Source organism: Bombina bombina, chromosome 4, assembly GCF_027579735.1.
Source record: "Bombina bombina isolate aBomBom1 chromosome 4, aBomBom1.pri, whole genome shotgun sequence".
Taxonomy (NCBI): domain Eukaryota; kingdom Metazoa; phylum Chordata; class Amphibia; order Anura; family Bombinatoridae; genus Bombina; species Bombina bombina.
Window position 1 is genome coordinate 327,613,093 of NC_069502.1, and position 24,849 is coordinate 327,637,941.

General features: G+C 41.7%; 1 protein-coding gene across 1 annotated transcript in view; it reads right to left on the reverse strand.

Annotated features, from left to right (window-relative positions):
- Positions 1–1,125: 1,125 nt before the first annotated feature.
- DHX36 (DEAH-box helicase 36) overlaps positions 1,126–24,849 on the reverse strand; it is a 195,585-nt gene continuing 171,861 nt past the window's right edge. The window contains exon 25 of the mRNA XM_053710066.1: positions 1,126–1,471. Coding sequence (XP_053566041.1) covers positions 1,286–1,471 — 186 coding nt within the window. The 3' untranslated portion in view covers positions 1,126–1,285. The remainder of the gene's footprint in view (positions 1,472–24,849) is intronic.

The window sequence follows — 24,849 nt, forward strand, 5'->3', positions numbered from 1 at the left end:
CTTCCAGCATTACATCGTCTTGTTAGAAATATGGCTAGTCATACCTTAAGCAGAAAAGTCTGCTAACTGCTTCCCCCAACTGAAGTTACTTCATCTCAACAGTCCTATGTGGAAACAGCAATCGATTTTAGTTATTGTCTGCTAAAATCATCTTCCTCTCACAAACAGAAATATTCATCCTTTTCTGTTTCAGGGTAAATAGTACATACCAGCACTATTTTAAAATAACAAACACTTGATAGAAGAATAAAAACTACATTTAAACACCAAAAAACTCTTAACCATCTCCGTGGAGATGTTGCCTTTGCAACGGCAAAGAGAATGACTGGGGTGGGCGGAGCCTAGGAGGGACTATATGGCCAGCTTTGCTGGGACTCTTTGCCATTTCCTGTTGGGGAAGAGATATTCCCACAAGTAAGGATGACGCCGTGGACCGGACACACCATGGTTGGAGAAAACCTGAAATCACTTGCGCGCAAACGATAGTGCTCCACTTGTAATCCGGCCCAAAATAAACAGTAAAAGATGGAGCTCTTTATTTTGTCCCCTAGCCTTTAATTGCATTGATCCTCACTGAAGCAAAAGGGGCCTGGTCTTCTCCTATACTATGTAGTGAAAGATGACAAGATAGCCTAGTCACATTGAAACAGAAATCATAAACTGTGATCACAGACAGATTAGATAAGTGCTAGGAATCACTACTTGATTTATTCACATTCAGGATAAAGAATGACTGGCTTACCACTGTTCACCGTTTCAGTTTTGCACAGTATAGAAGGATATTTATAGTCAATGCACTTATAAAACAGGATACTGACCTTATAATCTGGGTTTCATAATCTAAAGAAAATGAGAGAACCATGTCCCAAACACATACATAAAGAACAGTTTGTCTAACAAGAAGGCTTGGTTTTGCCAATAGGATTGAGGTCACATAAATCTTCAGATAAATACAGCCATTCCAAAAGGAAGTACAAAATGCTAATTCTGTAACCAAATAAACTATATGAGAGTTATAAAGACTAACCAAGTCTCATACAAGATGTTTCTGCAGCTCAATCTCCAGGACTGGGGCACAGATCTAGACTGCAACCTCTTCATTGCCAAAATAACCCTTCCACGGTGCACTGGCAGCAATCAATTTATTTAGAGGATTTTTTACACAAGTCTCCTAGTTACAGGAAGGACAACATATAAAGTGCATGCGCACGCTGGCTATAGCACCAAAAGAAAAGCCCATTGATGACTGGGGAACATTTCTTGCTACAGTTGAGCTGCTTTGCCATCACCTGTAATAGCCACTTTGGAATCGAGGGGTAAAGTTTTTCACTTCTGCATTCTCTTGTGTGGTAATGAGATCTATAATAGCTGAAAGGACAGCACAGTCTCTGGATTCTTTTTCATTCCAGTCCACGGGTTGGGGATTTTCAATTTTTTCTTTTAAAAGATAATCAAGTTCTTTTCTTAATTCCTGTAAGAAATTAAACAATGTAATGCATTTTCTGTAGAAAATATTGTATTCAATCCAATTAGAAAAAAAATATTCAAATTTAACTATGTAAAGATAACCAAGTGAGCAACACCCATGAACAAATAAGACCTATGCGCCATCTGCTAATAGGAAGAAATACGCATAGCTTCCCCAATAGCAATAAGTATTAATTGTAGAGAGAACAAAAAAAGACAATGCAGAAAACTTATTTAGATTTGAGACGTTAATGCATTATAAGCAAAATTAAAATAAACCATTGACCTGCTAAGGAATCTATATTAAATACTTGCATACTCTCATACAGTTTTAAATGTACATTAGGCAGTGACACACAAAAAAAAAAAAGATAATTAATGTTTACCAGATAAATTCCTTTCCTTCCTGGCAGGGAGAGTCTACGACTTCATTCCTTATTGTTGGAAAACACCAGGAGAAGGCAAAGACACCCCAGCCAAAGGCTTAAATATCCCTCCCACTTCCCCTAACACCCAATCAATTACGGGTGGGGTCGTGGACTCTCCCTGCCAGGAAAGAAAGGAATTTTATCTGATAAGCATAAATTATGTTTTTCTTCCATAAGACAGGGAGAGTCCACAACTTCATTCCTTACTGTTGGGAAAACTATACTCAAGCTCCAGAGCACACTGAATGAATAACGGAAGGGAACAAAAAAGGAGGCGGACCCTATTTTGAGGACACCACAGCCTGCCAAACTTTTCTCCCGAAAGCTGCTTCAGCCGAAGCAAACACATCAAACTTGTAAAATTTAGAAAAACATAATTTATGTAAGAACTTACCTGATAAATTCATTTCTTTCATATTAGCAAGAGTCCATGAGCTAGTGACGTATGGGATATACATTCCTACCAGGAGGGGCAAAGTTTCCCAAACCTCAAAATGCCTATAAATACACCCCTCACCACACCCACAAATCAGTTTAACGAATAGCCAAGAAGTGGGGTGATAAGAAAAAAGTGCGAAAGCATATAAAATAAGGAATTGGAATAATTGTGCTTTATACAAAAAAATCATAACCACCACAAAAAGGGTGGGCCTCATGGACTCTTGCTAATATGAAAGAAATGAATTTATCAGGTAAGTTCTTACATAAATTATGTTTTCTTTCATGTAATTAGCAAGAGTCCATGAGCATACCCAAGATGTGGATCTTCCACGCAAGAGTCACTAGAGAGGGAGGGATAAAATAAAGACAGCCAATTCCGTTGAAAAATAATCCACACCCCAAAATAAAGTTTAAATCTTATAATGAAAAAAACTGAAATTATAAGCAGAAGAATCAAACTGAAACAACTGCCCGAAGTACTTTTCTACCAAAAACTGCTTCAGAAGAAGAAAACACATCAAAATGGTAGAATTTAGTAAAAGTATGCAAAGAAGACCAAGTTGCTGCTTTGCAAATCTGATCAACCGAAGCTTCATTCCTAAATGCCCAGGAAGTAGAGACTGACCTAGTCGAATGAGCTGTAATCCTTTGAGGCGGAGTTCTACCCGACTCGACATAAGCATGATGAATCAAGGATTTTAACCAAGATGCCAAAGAAATGGCAGAAGCCTTTTGACCTTTCCTAGAACCAGAAAAGATAACAAATAGAATAGAAGTCTTTCGGAAATGTTTAGTAGCTTCAACATAATATTTCAAAGCTCTAACTACATCCAAAGAATGCAACGATCTTTCCTTAGAGTTCTTAGGATTAGGACACAACGAAGGAACCACAATTTCTCTACTAATGTTGTTAGAATTCACAACCTTAGGTAAAAATTTAAATGAAGTTCGCAAAACCGCCTTATCCTGATGAAAAATCAGAAAAGGAGACTCACAAGAAAGAGCAGATAATTCAGAAACTCTTCTAGCAGAAGAGATGGCCAAAAGAAACAAAACTTTCCAAGAAAGTAATTTAATATCCAGCGAATGCATAGGTTCAAACGGAGGAGCTTAAAGAGCCCCCAGAACCAAATTCAAACTCCAAGGAGGAGAAATTGACTTAATGACAGGTTTTATACGAACCAAAGCTTGTACAAAACAATGAATATCAGGAAGATTAGCAATCTTTCTGTGAAAAAGAACAGAAAGAGCAGAGATTTGTCCTTTCAAGGAACTTGCAGACAAACCTTTATCCAAACCATCCTGAAGAAACTGTAAAATTCTAGGAATTCTAAAAGAATGCCAAGAAAAATGATGAGAAGAACACCAAGAAATGTAAGTCTTCCAGACTCGATAATATATCTTCCTAGACACAAATTTACGAGCCTGTAACATAGTATTAATGACGGAGTCATTAAGGAACAATACTTTTCCAAGAAAGTAATTTAATGTTCAGAAAATGCATAGTTTCAAACGGAGGAGCCTGTAAAGCCCTCAGCACCAAATTGAGACTCCAAAGAGGAGAGATTGAATTAATGACAGGCTTGATATGGACCAAAGCCTGTACAACACAATGAATATCAGGATGATTAGCAATCTTTCTGTGAAAAAAGAACAGAAAGAGTAGAGATTTGTCCTAACAAAGAACTGAAGACAAAACCTTATCCAAACCAACCTGAAAAAATAATAAAATTCTATGAATTTTAAAAGAATGCCAAGAAAAGTAGGTCTTCCAGACTCAATATAAATCTTTCTAGAGACAGATTTATGAGCCTGAAACATAGTATTAATCAATGAGTCAGAAAAACCTCTATGACTAAAAACCAAGCGTTCAATCTCCATCCCTTCAAATTTGATGATTTGAGATCCTGATGGAAAAAATGGCCTTGAGAAAGAAAAGGTCTGGTTTAAACGGAGGTGTCCAACGTTGGCAACTGGCCATCCGAATGAGATTCGTATACCAAAACCTGAGAGGCCATGCTGGAGCTACCAGCATAACAAACAAATACTCCATAAGAATTTTGGAAGAAGAACTAGAGGCGGAAAGAAATAGGCAAAAAGATAATTCCAAAGAAATGTCAATGCATACACTACTTCCGCCTGAAGATTCCCGGACCTTAATAGGCCCCTGGGAAGTTCTCTATTCAGATGAGATGAAAAACATATCTGGGTAAGAGAGACCATTCTCCCGGAAGAAAAGCTTGATTAACAGAGATAATCCGCTTCCCAAATATCTATACCTGGGATAAAAACCACAGAATTTAGATAGGAGCTGGATTTAGCCCAAGCTAATATCCGAGACACTTCTGTCACAACCTAAGGACTGATAGTCCTACTCTGATGATTGACATACACCATAGTAGTGATATTGTTTGAAAAACATTAAACGTCTCTTCTTCAAAAAGAAACAAACTGAAAAAAACTCTGAGAAAGCACGGAGTTCTAAAATATCAAATGGTAATCTCGCCTCCTGAGATTTCCAAACCCCTTGTGCTGACAGAGATCCTCAGACAGCCTCCCAACCAAAAAGACTCGCATCTGTAGAGATCATGGTCCAGGTTGAAAGAAACTAAGAGACCTGTAGAACTAAATGATGGTGATCTTAACCACCAAATCAAGAGAGATAAATATTAGGATTCAAAGATTTAAAATGCGAAATCCTAGAATCCCTGCACCATAATTCAGCATAAAAGACTGAAAAGGTTCCTTCTATTGAAAATGAGCAAAGGGAATTAAATCCAATGCTGTGGCCATAAGACCTAAAACTTCTATGCATATATAGCAACTGAAAGAAATAATAGAGACTAAAGGAACCGACAAACGGAACACAATAAAATTGTCCCTTGTCTGATAGAGACAAAGACAGGGACACAAATATCTGGAAACCTAAAAAAGGTGACCCTTGTGTGAGGAATCAAGAGCTTTTGAAAAAAAGATCCTCTAACTATGTCCTGAAGAGCAAAGTGAATCATATGAGATTCCGCATCCTCAGAAAATAATCTGAATGAAAACAGAAAAATGAAAATATGCATTTATTGTATCTAATGAAAACAAATAATGCTATAACTGACCAAAAGGCAGAATAGTTTAAATAAAACTCCAAAACCTAGTTCCCAAAAATGGAACTGGAAGAAATACCCCAGAAGATTCCAGGTCTGAGCAGCGCTTGAACCCCATGGGTGCCCAGCCATGCTTCAACAGTACCCAAAATATATAGGACCGAAACACACTTAAAGAAAGTGTTAGCCTTACTGGAATAAAATCAAAGAAATTTGGACCGAATAGAACCAAATAAATTTAAAAAAAGTCTTAACCTGCCCCTTGCCAGCCAAGCTGGAATACGGCACGTACATCGCAATATTAGGGAGCTGATTTCGAACTGAAAAATTTCCAATTATAAACATGTTACTTGGGAAAGAATTCAGGAATTCGTTCCTTAATAAGAACAACCAAACTAGTATAAGCTTAAAGTTTTAGTCTTAGAACTCAATCTTGAAGCCCAGAGTAACAGTTAAGAATTGAATCCAATTCTAAAACAAATAATTGATTATCTTAGAACAAAAGAAATATGGATTTTATAAAAATCACAAAATTCTTCTAGCTAAAATAGCTAAAGACATAGATTAACCCTCATTTGCGAAAATATTCAATAAAATGAAGACACAAATGAAATTATTAGCATGATAGTTCAGTTTAAAGGAACAGTCAATACAGTGGACTTGCATAATCAATAAATGCAAAATAACAAGACAAATGCAACAGCACCTAGTCTAGTAAATGTTGTCCCTTAACAATGCTAAAATAAATCATAATCTGATACTTGATCTTAAAGTAAACAGAACAAAAATGAAGAAATTGCAAAATCCAAATAAATCACAGGACCAAGAAAAGTACCTGAAACTAAATAATTTTCCATAAATAAGATACAACCATCTAAAGGAAAATAAATACTATTTTGCTATAGAAACAATAGCATAATTAGTAGGATTAGAGATAGCCCCAAAAAATTGGAGAACCCTCCAAATTGAATTTAACTGCTGGCAAAGAATATAGTTTAAAACCTTTGAAAAAGGAATAAAAGAAAATTCTCAGCCTATTCCATTCCCTAGTATGGGGAATTTGGAAAGAAAACCTCTGAAAACACAGAAGAATAAATAGGCAGAAATAGTGTCAGCTAGTCTTAAAGAACTAGTTACCTATAATAAAAAACAGAATTTATGTTTACCTGATAAATTACTTTCTCCAACGGTGTGTCCGGTCCACGGCGTCATCCTTACTTGTGGGATATTCTCTTCCCCAACAGGAAATGGCAAAGAGCCCAGCAAAGCTGGTCACATGATCCCTCCTAGGCTCCGCCTACCCCAGTCATTCGACCGACGTTAAGGAGGAATATTTGCATAGGAGAAACCATATGGTACCGTGGTGACTGTAGTTAAAGAAAATAAATTATCAGACCTGATTAAAAAAACCAGGGCGGGCCGTGGACCGGACACACCGTTGGAGAAAGTAATTTATCAGGTAAACATAAATTCTGTTTTCTCCAACATAGGTGTGTCCGGTCCACGGCGTCATCCTTACTTGTGGGAACCAATACCAAAGCTTTAGGACACGGATGAAGGGAGGGAGCAAATCAGGTCACCTAAATGGAAGGCACCACGGCTTGCAAAACCTTTCTCCCAAAAATAGCCTCAGAAGAAGCAAAAGTATCAAACTTGTAAAATTTGGTAAAAGTGTGCAGTGAAGACCAAGTCGCTGCCCTACATATCTGATCAACAGAAGCCTCGTTCTTGAAGGCCCATGTGGAAGCCACAGTCCTAGTGGAATGAGCTGTGATTCTTTCGGGAGGCTGCCGTCCGGCAGTCTCGTAAGCCAATCTGATGATGCTTTTAATCCAAAAAGAGAGAGAGGTAGAAGTTGCTTTTTGACCTCTCCTTTTACCGGAATAAACAACAAACAAGGAAGATGTTTGTCTAAAATCCTTTGTAGCATCTAAATAGAATTTTAGAGCGCGAACAACATCCAAATTGTGCAACAAACGTTCCTTCTTTGAAACTGGTTTCGGACATAGAGAAGGTACGATAATCTCCTGGTTAATGTTTTTGTTAGAAACAACTTTTGGAAGAAAACCAGGTTTAGTACGTAAAACCACCTTATCTGCATGGAACACCAGATAAGGAGGAGAACACTGCAGAGCAGATAATTCTGAAACTCTTCTAGCAGAAGAAATTGCAACTAAAAACAAAACTTTCCAAGATAATAACTTAATATCAACGGAATGCAAGGGTTCAAACGGAACCCCCTGAAGAACTGAAAGAACTAAATTGAGACTCCAAGGAGGAGTCAAAGGTTTGTAAACAGGCTTAATTCTAACCAGAGCCTGAACAAAGGCTTGAACATCTGGCACAGCGGCCAGCTTTTTGTGAAGTAACACAGACAAGGCAGAAATCTGTCCCTTCAGGGAACTTGCAGATAATCCTTTTTCCAATCCTTCTTGAAGGAAGGATAGAATCCTAGGAATCTTAACCTTGTCCCAAGGGAATCCTTTAGATTCACACCAACAGATATATTTTTTCCAAATTTTGTGGTAAATCTTTCTAGTTACAGGCTTTCTGGCCTGAACAAGAGTATCGATAACAGAATCTGAGAACCCTCGCTTCGATAAGATCAAGCGTTCAATCTCCAAGCAGTCAGCTGGAGTGAAACCAGATTCGGATGTTCGAACGGACCCTGAACAAGAAGGTCTCGTCTCAAAGGTAGCTTCCAAGGAGGAGCCGATGACATATTCACCAGATCTGCATACCAAGTCCTGCGTGGCCACGCAGGAGCTATCAAGATCACCGACGCCCTCTCCTGATTGATCCTGGCTACCAGCCTGGGGATGAGAGGAAACGGCGGGAACACATAAGCTAGTTTGAAGGTCCAAGGTGCTACTAGTGCATCCACTAGAGCCGCCTTGGGATCCCTGGATCTGGACCCGTAGCAAGGAACTTTGAAGTTCTGACGAGAGGCCATCAGATCCATGTCTGGAATGCCCCACAGCTGAGTGACTTGGGCAAAGATTTCCGGATGGAGTTCCCACTCCCCCGGATGCAATGTCTGACGACTCAGAAAATCCGCTTCCCAATTTTCCACTCCTGGGATGTGGATAGCAGACAGGTGGCAGGAGTGAGACTCCGCCCATAGAATGATTTTGGTCACTTCTTCCATCGCCAGGGAACTCCTTGTTCCCCCCTGATGGTTGATGTACGCAACAGTTGTCATGTTGTCTGATTGAAACCGTATGAACTTGGCCCTCGCTAGCTGAGGCCAAGCCTTGAGAGCATTGAATATCGCTCTCAGTTCCAGAATATTTATCGGTAGAAGAGATTCTTCCCGAGACCAAAGACCCTGAGCTTTCAGGGATCCCCAGACCGCGCCCCAGCCCATCAGACTGGCGTCGGTCGTGACAATGACCCACTCTGGTCTGCGGAATGTCATCCCTCGTGACAGGTTGTCCAGGGACAGCCACCAACGGAGTGAGTCTCTGGTCTTCTGATTTACTTGTATCTTCGGAGACAAGTCTGTATAGTCCCCATTCCACTGACTGAGCATGCACAGTTGTAATGGTCTTAGATGAATGCGTGCAAAAGGAACTATGTCCATTGCCGCTACCATCAACCCGATCACTTCCATGCACTGAGCTATGGAAGGAAGAGGAACGGAATGAAGTATCCGACAAGAGTCTAGAAGTTTTGTTTTTCTGGCCTCTGTCAGAAAAATCCTCATTTCTAAGGAGTCTATTATTGTTCCCAAGAAGGGAACCCTTGTTGACGGAGATAGAGAACTCTTTTCCACGTTCACTTTCCATCCGTGAGATCTGAGAAAGGCCAGGACAATGTCCGTGTGAGCCTTTGCTTGAGGAAGGGACGACGCTTGAATCAGAATGTCGTCCAAGTAAGGTACTACAGCAATGCCCCTTGGTCTTAGCACAGCTAGAAGGGACCCTAGTACCTTTGTGAAAATCCTTGGAGCAGTGGCTAATCCGAAAGGAAGCGCCACGAACTGGTAATGTTTGTCCAGGAATGCGAACCTCAGGAACCGATGATGTTCCTTGTGGATAGGAATATGTAGATACGCATCCTTTAAATCCACCGTGGTCATGAATTGACCTTCCTGGATGGAAGGAAGAATAGTTCGAATGGTTTCCATCTTGAACGATGGAACCTTGAGAAACTTGTTTAAGATCTTGAGATCTAAGATTGGTCTGAACGTTCCCTCTTTTTTGGGAACTATAAACAGATTGGAGTAGAACCCCATCCCTTGTTCTCTTAATGGAACGGGATGAATCACTCCCATTTTTAACAGGTCTTCTACACAATGTAAGAATGCCTGTCTTTTTATGTGGTCTGAAGACAACTGAGACCTGTGGAACCTCCCCCTTGGGGGAAGTCCCTTGAATTCCAGAAGATAACCTTGGGAGACTATCTCTAGCGCCCAAGGATCCAGAACATCTCTTGCCCAAGCCTGAGCGAAGAGAGAGAGTCTGCCCCCCACCAGATCCGGTCCCGGATCGGGGGCCAACATTTCATGCTGTCTTGGTAGCAGTGGCAGGTTTCTTGGCCTGCTTTCCCTTGTTCCAGCCTTGCATTGGTCTCCAAGTTGGCTTGGCTTGAGAAGTATTACCCTCTTGCTTAGAGGACGTAGCACCTTGGGCTGGTCCGTTTCTACGAAAGGGACGAAAATTAGGTTTATTTTTTGCCTTGAAAGGCCGATCCTGAGGAAGGGCGTGGCCCTTACCCCCAGTGATATCCGAGATAATCTCTTTCAAGTCAGGGCCAAACAGCGTTTTCCCCTTGAAAGGAATGTTAAGTAGCTTGTTCTTGGAAGACGCATCAGCCGACCAAGATTTCAACCAAAGCGCTCTGCGCGCCACAATAGCAAACCCAGAATTCTTAGCCGCTAACCTAGCCAATTGCAAAGTGGCGTCTAGGGTGAAAGAATTAGCCAATTTGAGAGCATTGATTCTGTCCATAATCTCCTCATAAGGAGGAGAATCACTGTCGACCGCCTTTATCAGCTCATCGAACCAGAAACATGCGGCTGTAGCGACAGGGACAATGCATGAAATTGGTTGTAGAAGGTAACCCTGCTGAACAAACATCTTTTTAAGCAAACCTTCTAATTTTTTATCCATAGGATCTTTGAAAGCACAACTATCCTCTATGGGTATAGTGGTGCGTTTGTTTAAAGTGGAAACCGCTCCCTCGACCTTGGGGACTGTCTGCCATAAGTCCTTTCTGGGGTCGACCATAGGAAACAATTTTTTAAATATGGGGGGAGGGACGAAAGGAATACCGGGCCTTTCCCATTCTTTATTAACAATGTCCGCCACCCGCTTGGGTATAGGAAAAGCTTCTGGGAGCCCCGGCACCTCTAGGAACTTGTCCATTTTACATAGTTTCTCTGGGATGACCAACTTGTCACAATCATCCAGAGTGGATAATACCTCCTTAAGCAGAATGCGGAGATGTTCCAACTTAAATTTAAATGCAATCACATCAGGTTCAGCTTGTTGAGAAATGTTCCCTGAATCAGTAATTTCTCCCTCAGACAAAACCTCCCTGGCCCCATCAGACTGAGTTAGAGGCCCTTCAGAAATATTAATATCAGCGTCGTCATGCTCTTCAGTATCTAAAACAGAGCAGTCGCGCTTACGCTGATAAGTGTTCATTTTGGCTAAAATGTTTTTGACAGAATTATCCATTACAGCCGTTAATTGTTGCATAGTAAGGAGTATTGGCGCGCTAGATGTACTAGGGGCCTCCTGAGTGGGCAAGACTCGTGTAGACGAAGGAGGGAATGATGCAGTACCATGCTTACTCCCCTCACTTGAGGAATCATCTTGGGCATCATTGTCATTGTCACATAAATCACATTTATTTAAATGAATAGGAATTCTGGCTTCCCCACATTCAGAACACAGTCTATCTGGTAGTTCAGACATGTTAAACAGGCATAAACTTGATAACAAAGTACAAAAAACGTTTTAAAATAAAACCGTTACTGTCACTTTAAATTTTAAACTGAACACACTTTTTTACTGCAAATGCGAAAAAACATGAAGGAATTGTTCAAAATTCACCAAATTTTCACCACAGTGTCTTAAAGCCTTAAAAGTATTGCACACCAAATTTGGAAGCTTTAACCCTTAAAATAACGGAACCGGAGCCGTTTTGAACTTTAACCCCTTTACAGTCCCTGGTATCTGCTTTGCTGAGACCCAACCAAGCCCCAAGGGGAATACGATACCAAATGACGCCTTCAGAAAGTCTTTTCTAAGTATCAGAGCTCCTCTCACATGCGACTGCATGCCATGCCTCTCAAAAACAAGTGCGCAACACCGGCGCGAAAATGAGGCTCTGCCTATGCTTTGGGAAAGCCCCTAAAGAATAAGGTGTCTAAAACAGTGCCTGCCGATATTATTATATCAAAATACCCAGATAAAATGATTCCTCAAGGCTAAATATGTGTTAATAATCAATCGATTTAGCCCAAAAAAAGTCTACAGTCTTAATAAGCCCTTTTTGAAGCCCTTATTTACAATCGTAATAAACATGGCTTACCGGATCCCAGAGGGAAAATGACAGCTTCCAGCATTACATCGTCTTGTTAGAATGTGTCATACCTCAAGCAGCAAGAGACTGCTCACTGTTCCCCCAACTGAAGTTAATTGCTCTCAACAGTCCTGTGTGGAACAGCCATGGATTTTAGTGACGGTTGCTAAAATCATTTTCCTCATACAAACAGAAATCTTCATCTCTTTTCTGTTTCTGAGTAAATAGTACATACCAGCACTATTTTAAAATAACAAACTCTTGATTGAATAATAAAAACTACAGTTAAACACTAAAAAACTCTAAGCCATCTCCGTGGAGATGTTGCCTGTACAACGGCAAAGAGAATGACTGGGGTAGGCGGAGCCTAGGAGGGATCATGTGACCAGCTTTGCTGGGCTCTTTGCCATTTCCTGTTGGGGAAGAGAATATCCCACAAGTAAGGATGACGCCGTGGACCGGACACACCTATGTTGGAGAAAAGTAGATTTGTTAGTGTCAATATCTGATGAAGAAAATTCTGAAAGAGAAAAAACATCATCAGAGAAGGATAAATCAGTATGTTGTTGGTCATTTGAAACTTCAATAATTAAAAAAGAAGTGAAAAAGACCTAAAAATTTTTATTAGAAGGCACGAAGTCAGACAAAGTCTTTAAAATAGAATCAGAAAAAACAGAATTTATGTTTACCTGATAAATTACTTTCTCCAACGGTGTGTCCGGTCCACGGCGTCATCCTTACTTGTGGGATATTCTCCTCCCCAACAGGAAATGGCAAAGAGCCCAGCAAAGCTGGTCACATGATCCCTCCTAGGCTCCGCCTTCCCCAGTCATTCGACCGACGTAAAGGAGGAATATTTGCATAGGAGAAATCATATGATACCGTGGTGACTGTAGTTAAAGAAAATAAATTATCAGACCTGATTAAAAAACCAGGGCGGGCCGTGGACCGGACACACCGTTGGAGAAAGTAATTTATCAGGTAAACATAAATTCTGTTTTCTCCAACATAGGTGTGTCCGGTCCACGGCGTCATCCTTACTTGTGGGAACCAATACCAAAGCTTTAGGACACGGATGAAGGGAGGGAGCAAATCAGGTCACCTAGATGGAAGGCACCACGGCTTGCAAAACCTTTCTCCCAAAAATAGCCTCAGAAGAAGCAAAAGTATCAAACTTGTAAAATTTAGTAAAAGTGTGCAGTGAAGACCAAGTCGCTGCCTTACATATCTGATCAACAGAAGCCTCGTTCTTGAAGGCCCATGTGGAAGCCACAGCCCTAGTGGAATGAGCTGTGATTCTGTCAGGAGGCTGCCGTCCGGCAGTCTCGTAAGCCAATCTGATGATGCTTTTAATCCAAAAAGAGAGAGAGGTAGAAGTTGCTTTTTGACCTCTCCTTTTACCAGAATAAACAACAAACAAGGAAGATGTTTGTCTAAAATCCTTTGTAGCATCTAAATAGAATTTTAGAGCACGAACAACATCCAAATTGTGCAACAAACGTTCCTTCTTTGAAACTGGATTCGGACACAAAGAAGGCACGACTATCTCCTGGTTAATGTTTTTGTTAGAAACAACCTTCGGAAGAAAACCAGGTTTAGTACGTAAAACCACCTTATCTGCATGGAACACCAGATAAGGAGGAGAACACTGCAGAGCAGATAATTCTGAAACTCTTCTAGCAGAAGAGATTGCAACCAAAAACAAAACTTTCCAAGATAATAACTTAATATCAACGGAATGTAAGGGTTCAAACGGAACCCCCTGAAGAACTGAAAGAACTAAATTGAGACTCCAAGGAGGAGTCAAAGGTTTGTAAACAGGCTTGATTCTAACCAGAGCCTGAACAAAGGCTTGAACATCTGGCACAGCTGCTAGCTTTTTGTGAAGTAGCACAGACAAGGCAGAAATCTGTCCCTTCAAGGAACTTGCAGATAATCCTTTCTCCAAACCTTCTTGAAGAAAGGATAGAATCTTAGGAATTTTTACCTTGTCCCAAGGGAACCCTTTAGATTCACACCAACAGATATATTTTTTCCATATTTTGTGGTAAATCTTTCTAGTTACAGGCTTTCTGGCCTGAACAAGAGTATCAATGACAGAATCTGAGAATCCTCGCTTTGATAAGATCAAGCGTTCAATCTCCAAGCAGTCAGTTGGAGTGAGACCAGATTCGGATGTTCGAACGGACCTTGAACAAGAAGGTCTCGTCTCAAAGGTAGCTTCCATGGTGGAGCCGATGACATATTCACCAGGTCTGCATACCAAGTCCTGCGTGGCCACGCAGGAGCTATCAAGATCACCGATGCCCTCTCCTGATTGATCCTGGCTACCAGCCTGGGGATGAGAGGAAACGGCGGGAATACATAAGCTAGTTTGAAGGTCCAAGGTGCTACTAGTGCATCTACTAGAGTCGCCTTGGGATCCCTGGATCTGGACCCGTAGCACGGAACCTTGAAGTTCTGACGAGAGGCCATCAGATCCATGTCTGGAATGCCCCACAGTTGAGTAATTTGGGCAAAGATTTCCGGATGGAGTTCCCACTCCCCCGGATGAAATGTCTGACGACTCAGAAAATCCGCTTCCCAATTTTCCACTCCTGGGATGTGGATTGCAGACAGGTGGCAGGAGTGAGTCTCCGCCCATTGAATGATTTTGGTCACTTCTTCCATCGCCAGGGAACTCCTTGTTCCCCCCTGATGGTTGATGTATGCAACAGTTGTCATGTTGTCTGATTGAAACCGTATGAACTTGGCCTTTGCTAGCTGAGGCCAAGCCTTGAGAGCATTGAATATCGCTCTCAGCTCCAGAATATTTATCGGTAGAAGAGATTCTTCCCGAGACCAAAGACCCTGAGCTTTCAGGGGTCCCCAGACCGCGCCCCAGCCCACCAGACTGGCGTCGGTCGTGACAATGACCCACTCTGGTCTGCGGAAGCTCATCCCCTGTGACAGGTTGTCCAGGGACAGCCACCAACGGAGTGAATCTCTGGTCCTCTGATTTACTTGTATCTTCGGAGACAAGTCTGTATAGTCCCCATTCCACTGACTGAGCATGCACAGTTGTAATGGTCTTAGATGAATGCGCGCAAAAGGAACTATGTCCATTGCCGCTACCATCAAACCTATTACTTCCATGCACTGCGCTATGGAAGGAAGAGGAACAGAATGAAGCATTTGACAAGAGTTCAGAAGTTTTGTTTTTCTGGCCTCTGTCAGAAAAATCCTCATTTCTAAGGAGTCTATTATTGTTCCCAAGAAGGGAACCCTTGTTGACGGAGATAGAGAACTCTTTTCTACGTTCACTTTCCATCCGTGAGATCTGAGAAAGGCCAGGACAATGTCCGTGTGAGCCTTTGCTTGAGGAAGGGACGACGCTTGAATCAGAATGTCGTCCAAGTAAGGTACTACTGCAATGCCCCTTGGTCTTAGCACCGCTAGAAGGGACCCTAGTACCTTTGTGAAAATCCTTGGAGCAGTGGCTAATCCGAACGGAAGTGCCACAAACTGGAAATGCTTGTCCAGGAATGCGAACCTTAGGAACCGATGATGTTCCTTGTGGATAGGAATATGTAGATACGCATCCTTTAAATCCACCGTTGTCATGAATTGACCTTCCTGGATGGAAGGAAGAATTGTTCGAATGGTTTCCATTTTGAACGATGGAACCTTGAGAAACTTGTTTAGGATCTTGAGATCTAAGATTGGTCTGAACGTTCCCTCTTTTTTGGGAACTACGAACAGATTGGAGTAGAACCCCATCCCTTGTTCTCCTAATGGAACAGGATGAATCACTCCCATTTTTAACAGGTCTTCTACACAATGCAAGAATGCCTGTTTTTTTATGTGGTCTGAAGACAATTGAGACCTGTGGAACCTCCCCCTTGGGGGAAGCCCCTTGAATTCCAGAAGATAACCTTGGGAGACTATTTCTAGCGCCCAAGGATCCAGAACATCTCTTGCCCAAGCCTGAGCGAAGAGAGAGAGTCTGCCCCCCACCAGATCCTGTCCCGGATCGGGGGCCAACATCTCATGCTGTCTTGGTAGCAGTGGCAGGTTTCTTGGCCTGCTTTCCTTTGTTCCAGCCTTGCATTGGTCTCCAGGCTGGTTTGGCTTGAGAAGTATTACCCTCCTGCTTAGAGGACGTAGCACTTGGGGCTGGTCCGTTTCTGCGAAAGGGACGAAAATTAGGTTTATTTTTGGCCTTGAAAGACCTATCCTGAGGAAGGGCGTGGCCCTTGCCCCCAGTGATATCAGAGATAATCTCTTTCAAGTCAGGGCCAAACAGTGTTTTCCCCTTGAAAGGAATGTTAAGCAATTTGTTCTTGGAAGACGCATCCGCTGACCAAGATTTTAACCAAAGCGCTCTGCGCGCCACAATAGCAAACCCAGAATTTTTCGCCGCTAACCTAGCCAATTGCAAAGTGGCGTCTAGGGTGAAAGAATTAGCCAATTTGAGAGCATGGATTCTGTCTATAATCTCCTCATAAGAAGAAGAATTATTAGTGAACGCCTTTTCTAGCTCATCGAACCAGAAACACGCGGCTGTAGTGACAGGGACAATGCATGAAATTGGTTGTAGAAGGTAACCTTGCTGAACAAACATCTTTTTAAGCAAACCTTCTAATTTTTTATCCATAGGATCTTTGAAAGCACAACTATCTTCTATGGGTATAGTGGTGCGTTTGTTTAGAGTAGAAACCGCCCCCTCGACCTTGGGGACTGTCTGCCATAAGTCCTTTCTGGGGTCGACCATAGGAAACAATTTTTTAAATATGGGGGGAGGGACGAAAGGTATACCGGGCCTTTCCCATTCTTTATTTACAATGTCCGCCACCCGCTTGGGTATAGGAAAAGCTTCGGGGGGCCCCGGGACCTCTAGGAACTTGTCCATTTTACATAGTTTCTCTGGGATGACCAAATTCTCACAATCATCCAGAGTGGATAACACCTCCTTAAGCAGAGCGCGGAGATGTTCCAACTTAAATTTAAATGTACAATGTTATATATGTGTATCTTGCAGCGCCAAGATGTCAACCATACAAGCTGTGCTCTTGTTGCGGAATCTCCTAACCAGATCCCAAAATATCAATATATAAAAAGTGCTTAATGAGTACAGCGCTACAAAATCCCAATTACAAGGATTTGTGGCTAAAGATGGTGTCCACGATTGGTATAAATATATGTGACGAGTTGCTGATAATGCAAATAGCCTAAAGGTCTAAGTGCATGGGTATTATAATATATATATATATACGAACAATAACAACTTATAATAGATCAGATGCTCCTATATGTTAAGTTAAAAAACATTTATTTTACTGATAACATTCGACAATGTGTGTGTACATAAAATACATAAAAGTCCTTTTATGTATTTTATGTACACACACATTGTCGAATGTTATCAGTAAAATAAATGTTTTTTAACTTAACATATAGGAGCATCTGATCTATTATAAGTTGTTATTGTTCGTATATATATATATATTATAATACCCATGCACTTAGACCTTTAGGCTATTTGCATTATCAGCAACTCGTCACATATATTTATACCAATCGTGGACACCATCTTTAGCCACAAATCCTTGTAATTTAAATTTAAATGTAATCACATCAGGTTCAGCTTGTTGAGAAATTTTCCCTGAATCTGAAATTTCTCCCTCAGACAAAACCTCCCTGGCCCCCTCAGACTGGTGTAGGGGCCCTTCAGAAACAATATCATCAGCGTCCTCATGCTCTTCAGTATTTTCTAAAACAGAGCAGTCGCGCTTTCGCTGATAAGTGGGCATTTTGGCTAAAATGTTTTTGATAGAATTATCCATTACAGCCGTTAATTGTTGCATAGTAAGGAGTATTGGCGCGCTAGATGTACTAGGGGCCTCCTGTGTGGGCAAGACTGGTGTAGACGAAGGAGGGGATGATGCAGTACCATGCTTACTCCCCTCACTTGAGGAATCATCTTGGGCATCATTTTCTCTAAATTTTGTGTCACATAAATCACATCTATTTAAATGAGAAGGAACCTTGGCTTCCCCACATTCAGAACACAGTCTATCTGGTAGTTCAGACATGTTAAACAGGCATAAACTTGATAACAAAGTACAAAAAACGTTTTAAAATAAAACCGTTACTGTCACTTTAAATTTTAAACTGAACACACTTTATTACTGCAATTGCGAAAAAGTATGAAGGAATTGTTCAAAATTCACCAAAATTTCACCACAGTGTCTTAAAGCCTTAAAAGTATTGCACACCAAATATGGAAGCTTTAACCCTTAAAATAACGGAACCGGAGCCGTTTTTATATTTAACCCCTTTCCAGTCCCTGGTATCTGCTTTGCTGAGACCCAACCAAGCCCAAAGGGGAATACGATACCAAATGACGCCTTCAGAAAGTCTTTTCTATGTATCAGAGCTCCTCACACATGCATCTGCATGTCATGCTTCTCAAAAACAAGTGCGCAATACAGGCGCGAAAATGAGACTCTGCCTATGATTAGGGAAAGCCCCTAGAGAATAAGGTGTCCAATACAGTGCCTGCCGGTTATTTTACAAAATTCCCAAGATTAAAATAATTCCTCAAGGCTATGGAGTATAAAATATGTTTATATATAAATCGATTTAGCCCAGAAAATGTCTACAGTCTTAAAAAGCCCTTGTGAAGCCCTTTTTTTGTCTGTAATAAAAATGGCTTACCGGATCCCATAGGGAAAATGACAGCTTCCAGCATTACATCGTCTTGTTAGAATGTGTCATACCTCAAGCAGCAAAAGTCTGCTCACTGTTCCCCCAACTGAAGTTAATTCCTCTCAACAGTCCTGTGTGGAACAGCCATCGATTTTAGTAACGGTTGCTAAAATCATTTTCCTCTTACAAACAGAAATCTTCATCTCTTTTCTGTTTCAGAGTAAATAGTACATACCAGCACTATTTTAAAATAACAAACTCTTGATTGAATAATAAAAACTACAGTTAAACACTAAAAAAACTCTAAGCCATCTCCGTGGAGATGTTGCCTGTACAACGGCAAAGAGAATGACTGGGGAAGGCGGAGCCTAGGAGGGATCATGTGACCAGCTTTGCTGGGCTCTTTGCCATTTCCTGTTGGGGAGGAGAATATCCCACAAGTAAGGATGACGCCGTGGACCGGACACACCTATGTTGGAGAAATATTTCTAAATATTTCTTGTACATAAGATGTAAGAATGGCAATATATAAAGCATAAATACTAATGGATTCTGCATGTAAAAGTATATCATAATAACTTATTACAAACCATAGCTAAAGATAAACATTTATAACATTTAAAATAAATGAACTTAGCTTTGGTAGAACTGAAACTCAGTTAAGCGTTTTTTCCAGAAGTGGCTTCTGATTCAGGGTCAATCTGAGACATCTTGCAATATGTAATAGAAAAAACAACATATAAAGCAAAATTGATCAAATTCCTTAAATGACAGTTTCAGGAATGGGAAAAAATGCCAATGAACAAGCTTCTAGCAACCAGAAGCAATAAACAATGAGACTTAAATATTGTGGAGACAACAATGACGCTCAAATTTTTTAGCGCCAAAAAAGCCGCCCACATTATTTGGCGCCTAAATGCTTTTGGCGCCAAAAATGACGCCACATCTGGTAACGCCGACATTTTTTGGCGCAAAAACTAAAAAAAAAATGACGCAACTTCCGGCGACACGTATGACGCCGGAAATGACAAGAACATTTTTGCGCCAAGAAAGTCCGCGCCAAGAATGACGCAATAAAATGAAGCATTTTCAGCCCCCGCGAGCCTAACAGCACACAGGAAAAAAGTCAAATTTTAAGGTAAGAAAAAATTGATTTATTCATATGCATTATCCCAAATATGAAACTGACTGTCTGAAATAAGGAACGTTGAACATCCTGAATCAAGGCAAATAAATGTTTAAACACAAATATTTAGAACTTTATATAAAAGTGCCCAACCATAGCTTAGAGTGTCACAAAAATAAGACTTACTTACCCCAGGACACTCATCTACATGTAGTAGAAAGCCAAACCAGTACTGAAACGAGAATCAGTAGAGGAAATGGTATATATAAGAGTATATCGTCGATCTGAAAAGGGAGGTAAGAGATGAATCTCTATGACCGAAAACAGAGAACCTATGAAATAGACCCCGTAGAAGGAGATCATTGAATTCAAATAGGCAATACTCTCTTCACATCCCTCTGACATTCACTGCACGCTGAGAGGAAAACCGGGCTCCAGCCTGCTGCGGAGCGCATATCAACGAAGAATCTAGCACAAACTTACTTCACCACCTCCATGGGAGGCAAAGTTTGTAAAACTGATTTGTGGGTGTGGTGAGGGGTGTATTTATAGGCATTTTGAGGTTTGGGAAACTTTGCCCCTCCTGGTAGGAATGTATATCCCATACGTCACTAGCTCATGGACTCTTGCTAATTACATGAAAGAAAAGTGTGTAAGGAGGACCAGGTAGCCCAAGAGGAAGCAACTGCTTTAGTGGAATGAGCCGTTATCCTCTTAGGAGGCTGTTGTCCCGCTGTCTCATACGCTAAGCAGATGACACTCCTTAACCAGAAAGATAGGGAAGTTGTAGAAGCCTTCTGCCCCTTACGCGTCCCCATATAGATGACAAACAAAGAGGAAGATTGTCTGAATTCATTAGTAGCCTAAAGATAGAACTTCAAGGCACGAACCACATCCAGACTGTGAAGCAAGCATTCCTTCACTGAAGAAGGAATAGGACACAAAGAAGGAAGAACAATTTCTTGATTAATTTTACGGTCCGACATCACCTTAGGGAGGAACCCTAATTTAGTATGTAAAACAGCCTTATCAGCATGGAAAACAAGATAAGGGGAGTCATATTGCAAAGCAGAAATCTCAGAAACTCTGCGCACAGAGGCAATAGTCAGCAAACAAAGAACCTTCCAAGATAACAATTTAATGTCAACAGAATGCATAGGCTCAAACAGAGCCTGCTGCAAACCACTAAGAACAAGATTTAGGCTCCAAGGCAGAGTCCCAGATCTAAAAACAAGTCTGATCCTAGCCAGAGCCTTAACAAAGGACTGCACATCCGGAAGCTCGGCTAATCTCTTGGGCAGTAACACCGACAGGGCCGATATCTGTCCCTTCAGGGAACTAGCAGATAGACCCTTTTTCCAGTATATCCTGTAGAAAAAAAAAATTCTGGCAACCTTAACCTTATGCCAGGAAAAACAACGCTCTTCACACCAGAACAAATAAAGTCCTCCACACTTTATGGTAGATACGAGTAACTGGCTTAGGAGCTTAAAGCAGAGTGTTGATAACACTCTCAGAGAAACCTCTCTTAGCTAAGACTAAGCGTTCAATCTCCACGCAGTCAGCCTCAGAAAATCTAGATGTTGATTAACAAAAGGACCCTGGTATCAGCAGATCTCTGCGACAAGGTAACCTCCACTGAGGAGATGAGGACATCCCCACAAAATTCGCAAACCACGTCCTTCGCTGCAACGATGGAGCAATCAGAATCACTGATGCTCACTCCTGCTTGATGCGAGCCACCACATGAGGGAGAAGCGTTAATGGAGAAAAAAAGGGAAATTTATTCTTACCTGATAAATTTGTTTCTTTTACGATACGATGAGTCCACAGATTTCATCCTTACTTGTCGGATATCGCCTCCTGGTCAGCAGGAGGAGGCAAAGAGCTCCACAGCAGAGCTGCATAAATAGCTCCTCCCTTCCCTCCCAACCCAGTCATTCGACCGAAGTTAGGCAGAGAAAGGAAAAGCCAAGGAGCAGAGGTGTCTGAAGTTTAACAAAAATAAAAACCTGTCTTATAAAAACAGGGAGGGCCGTGGACTCATTGTATCGTAAAAGAAACAAATTTATCTGATAAGAATAAATTTCCCTTTTCTTTTACAAGATACAATGAGTCCACGGATTTCATCCTTACTTATGGAATACAATACCAAAGCTATAGGACACGGATGAAACGGGAGGGACAAGACAGGGAACCTAAACGGAAGGCACCACTGCTCGAAGAACTTTCCTCCCAAAAACAGCCTCGGACGAGGCAAAAGTATCAAATTTGTAAAATTTGGAAAAAGTGTGAAGAGAAGGTCAAGTCGCAGCTTTGCAAATCTGTTCCACAGAGGCATCATGTTTAAATGCCCATGAGGAAGCCACAGCCCTAGTGGAATGAGCCGTAATTCGTTCAGGAGGCTGCTGTCCAGCAGTCTCATATGCAAAGCGAATGATACTCTTCAGCCAAAAAGAAAGAGAGGTAGCCATAGCTTTCTGACCCCTACGCTTCCCAGAAAAAACAACGAACAAGGATGATGATTGACGAAACTCCTTAGTTGCCTGTAAGTAAAACTTCAAGGCACGGACCACATCCAAATTATGTAACAGACGCTCCTTCTTAGAAGAAGGGTTAGGACACAAGGAAGGAACAACAATTTCCTGATTAATATTTTTATTTGAAACAACCTTAGGAAGAAAACCAGGTTTGGTACGCAACACAACTTTATCTGCATGGAAAATAAGATAAGGAGAATCACATTGTAATGCCGAAAGCTCAGAAACTCTGCGAGCAGAAGAAATAGCAACCAAAAATAAAACTTTCCAAGATAATAACTTAATATCTATGGAATGCATAAGTTCAAACTGAACCCCTTAAAGAACATTAAGAACTAAATTCAAACTCCAAGGAGGAGCAATTGGTCTAAATACAAGTCTGATTCTTGTCAGAGCCTGACAAAAAGATTGAACATCTGGAACATCTGCCAGACGCTTGTGTAGCAAAATAGACAAAGCAGAAATCTGTCCCGTTAAGGAACTTGCCAACAACCCTTTCTCCAATCCTTCTTGGAGAAAAGATAAAATCCTGGGAATCCTAACCCTACTCCATGAGTAGCCCTTGGATTCACACCAATAAAGATATTTACGCCATATCTTATGGTAAATTTTTCTAGTAACAGGCTTACGTGCCTGAATCAAGGTATCAATGACCGAATCAGAGAAGCCTCGCTTAGATAAAATCAAGCGTTCAATCTCCAAGCAGTCAGCTGCAGAGAAATGAGATTCGGATGATGGAAGGGTCCCTGAATGAGAAGGTCCTGACTCAATGGAAGCTTCCACGGTGGCAGAGATGACATGTCCACCAGATCGGCATACCAAGTCCTGCGAGGCCACGCAGGAGCGATGAGAATCACTGAAGCCTTCTCCTGTTTGACTCAAGCAATCACCCGCGGAAGGAGAGCAAATGGAGGGAACACATAAGCTAGGTTGAACGACCAAGGCATCTATCAGTTCGGCCTGAGGACCCCTGGACCTGGATATGTATCTCGGGAGCTTGGCATTCTGACGAGATGCCATAAGATCCAGCTCGGGCCTGCCCCATCTGAGAATCAGGCTGGCAAATACCTCCGGATGGAGTTCCCATTCCCCCGGATGAGACGTCTGTCTGCTCAAAAAATCCGCCTCCCAATTGTCCACTCCTGGGATGTGGATTGCCGATAGATAACAAGAGTGAGTCTCCGCCCACTGAATTATCCTGGCTACTTCTGTCATCGCTAAGGAACTCCTTGTTCCTCCCTGATGATTGATGTAAGCTACAGTTGTGATGTCGTCCGACTGGAATCTGAGGAATTTGGTCGACGCCAACTGAGGCCAAGCCTGAAGCACATTGAATATTGCTCTCAACTCCAGAATGTTGATGGGAAGTAGAGACTCCGATCGAGTCCATACACCTTGAGCTTTTAAAGAATTCCAGACTGCTCCCTATCCTATCAGACTGGCATCCGTTGTCACTATCTCCCATGAGGGTCTGCGGAAGCATGTCCCCTGGGACAGATGATCTAGCGACAACCACCACAGAAGAGAGTGCCTTGTCTCCTGATCTAGATCTATTTGAGGAGACAAATTTACAAAATCTCCATTCCACTGTCTGAGCATGCTCAGTTGTAGAGGTCTGAGATGAAAACGAGCAAACGGAATGATGTCCATTGCTGCCACCATCAATCCAATTGCCTCCATGCACTGAGCCACTGATTGCCGAGGATTGGACTGAAGGGATTGGCATGTATTCAGAATCTTTAACTTTCTGACTTCCGTCAAAAAGATCTTCATGGATAAGAGTCAATTAGAGTTCCCAGGAAGGGAACCTTTGTGGAATTAGTGAACTCTTTTCTAAATTCACCTTCTACCCGTGAGTCCTTAGAAAGGACAGAACAATGGCGGTATGGGACTTTGCTAGCTGATAAGACGATGCCTGGATCAGAATATCGTCTAGATAAAGCGCCACTGAAATGCCCCGCGGCCTGAGAACCGCCAGCAGAGACCCCAGAACCTTTGTGAAAATTCTGGGAGCCGTGGCCAGACCGAAAAGGAAGGGCCACAAACTGAAAATGTTTGTCCAGAAAGGCAAACCTCAGGAACTTGTGATCTCTGTGGATAGGAACATGAAGATATGAATCCTTGAGATCCACGGTAGTCATATATTGACCCGCCTGGATCAATGGAAGAATGGTCCGAATAGTTTCCATCTTGAAGGATGGAACTCTGAGAAACTGGTTTAGACTTTTGAGATCTAAAATGGGTCAGAACGTTCCCTCTTTTTTGGGAACTACAAAGAGATTTGAGTAAAACCCCTGCCCCTGTTCCTGAATTGGAACGGGGCATATTACTCCCATGGAGGAGAGATCTCTTACACAGCGTAAGAACGCCTCTCTTTTTATCTGGTCGACAGATAATCGTAAAAGAAGAAACCTTCCTCTGGGGAAGGAATTTTTTTTAACTCCAACTGACACCCTTGAGACACGATTTCTAGTGTCCAGGGATCCTGAACGTCTCTTATCCAAGCCTGGACAAAGAGAGAAAGT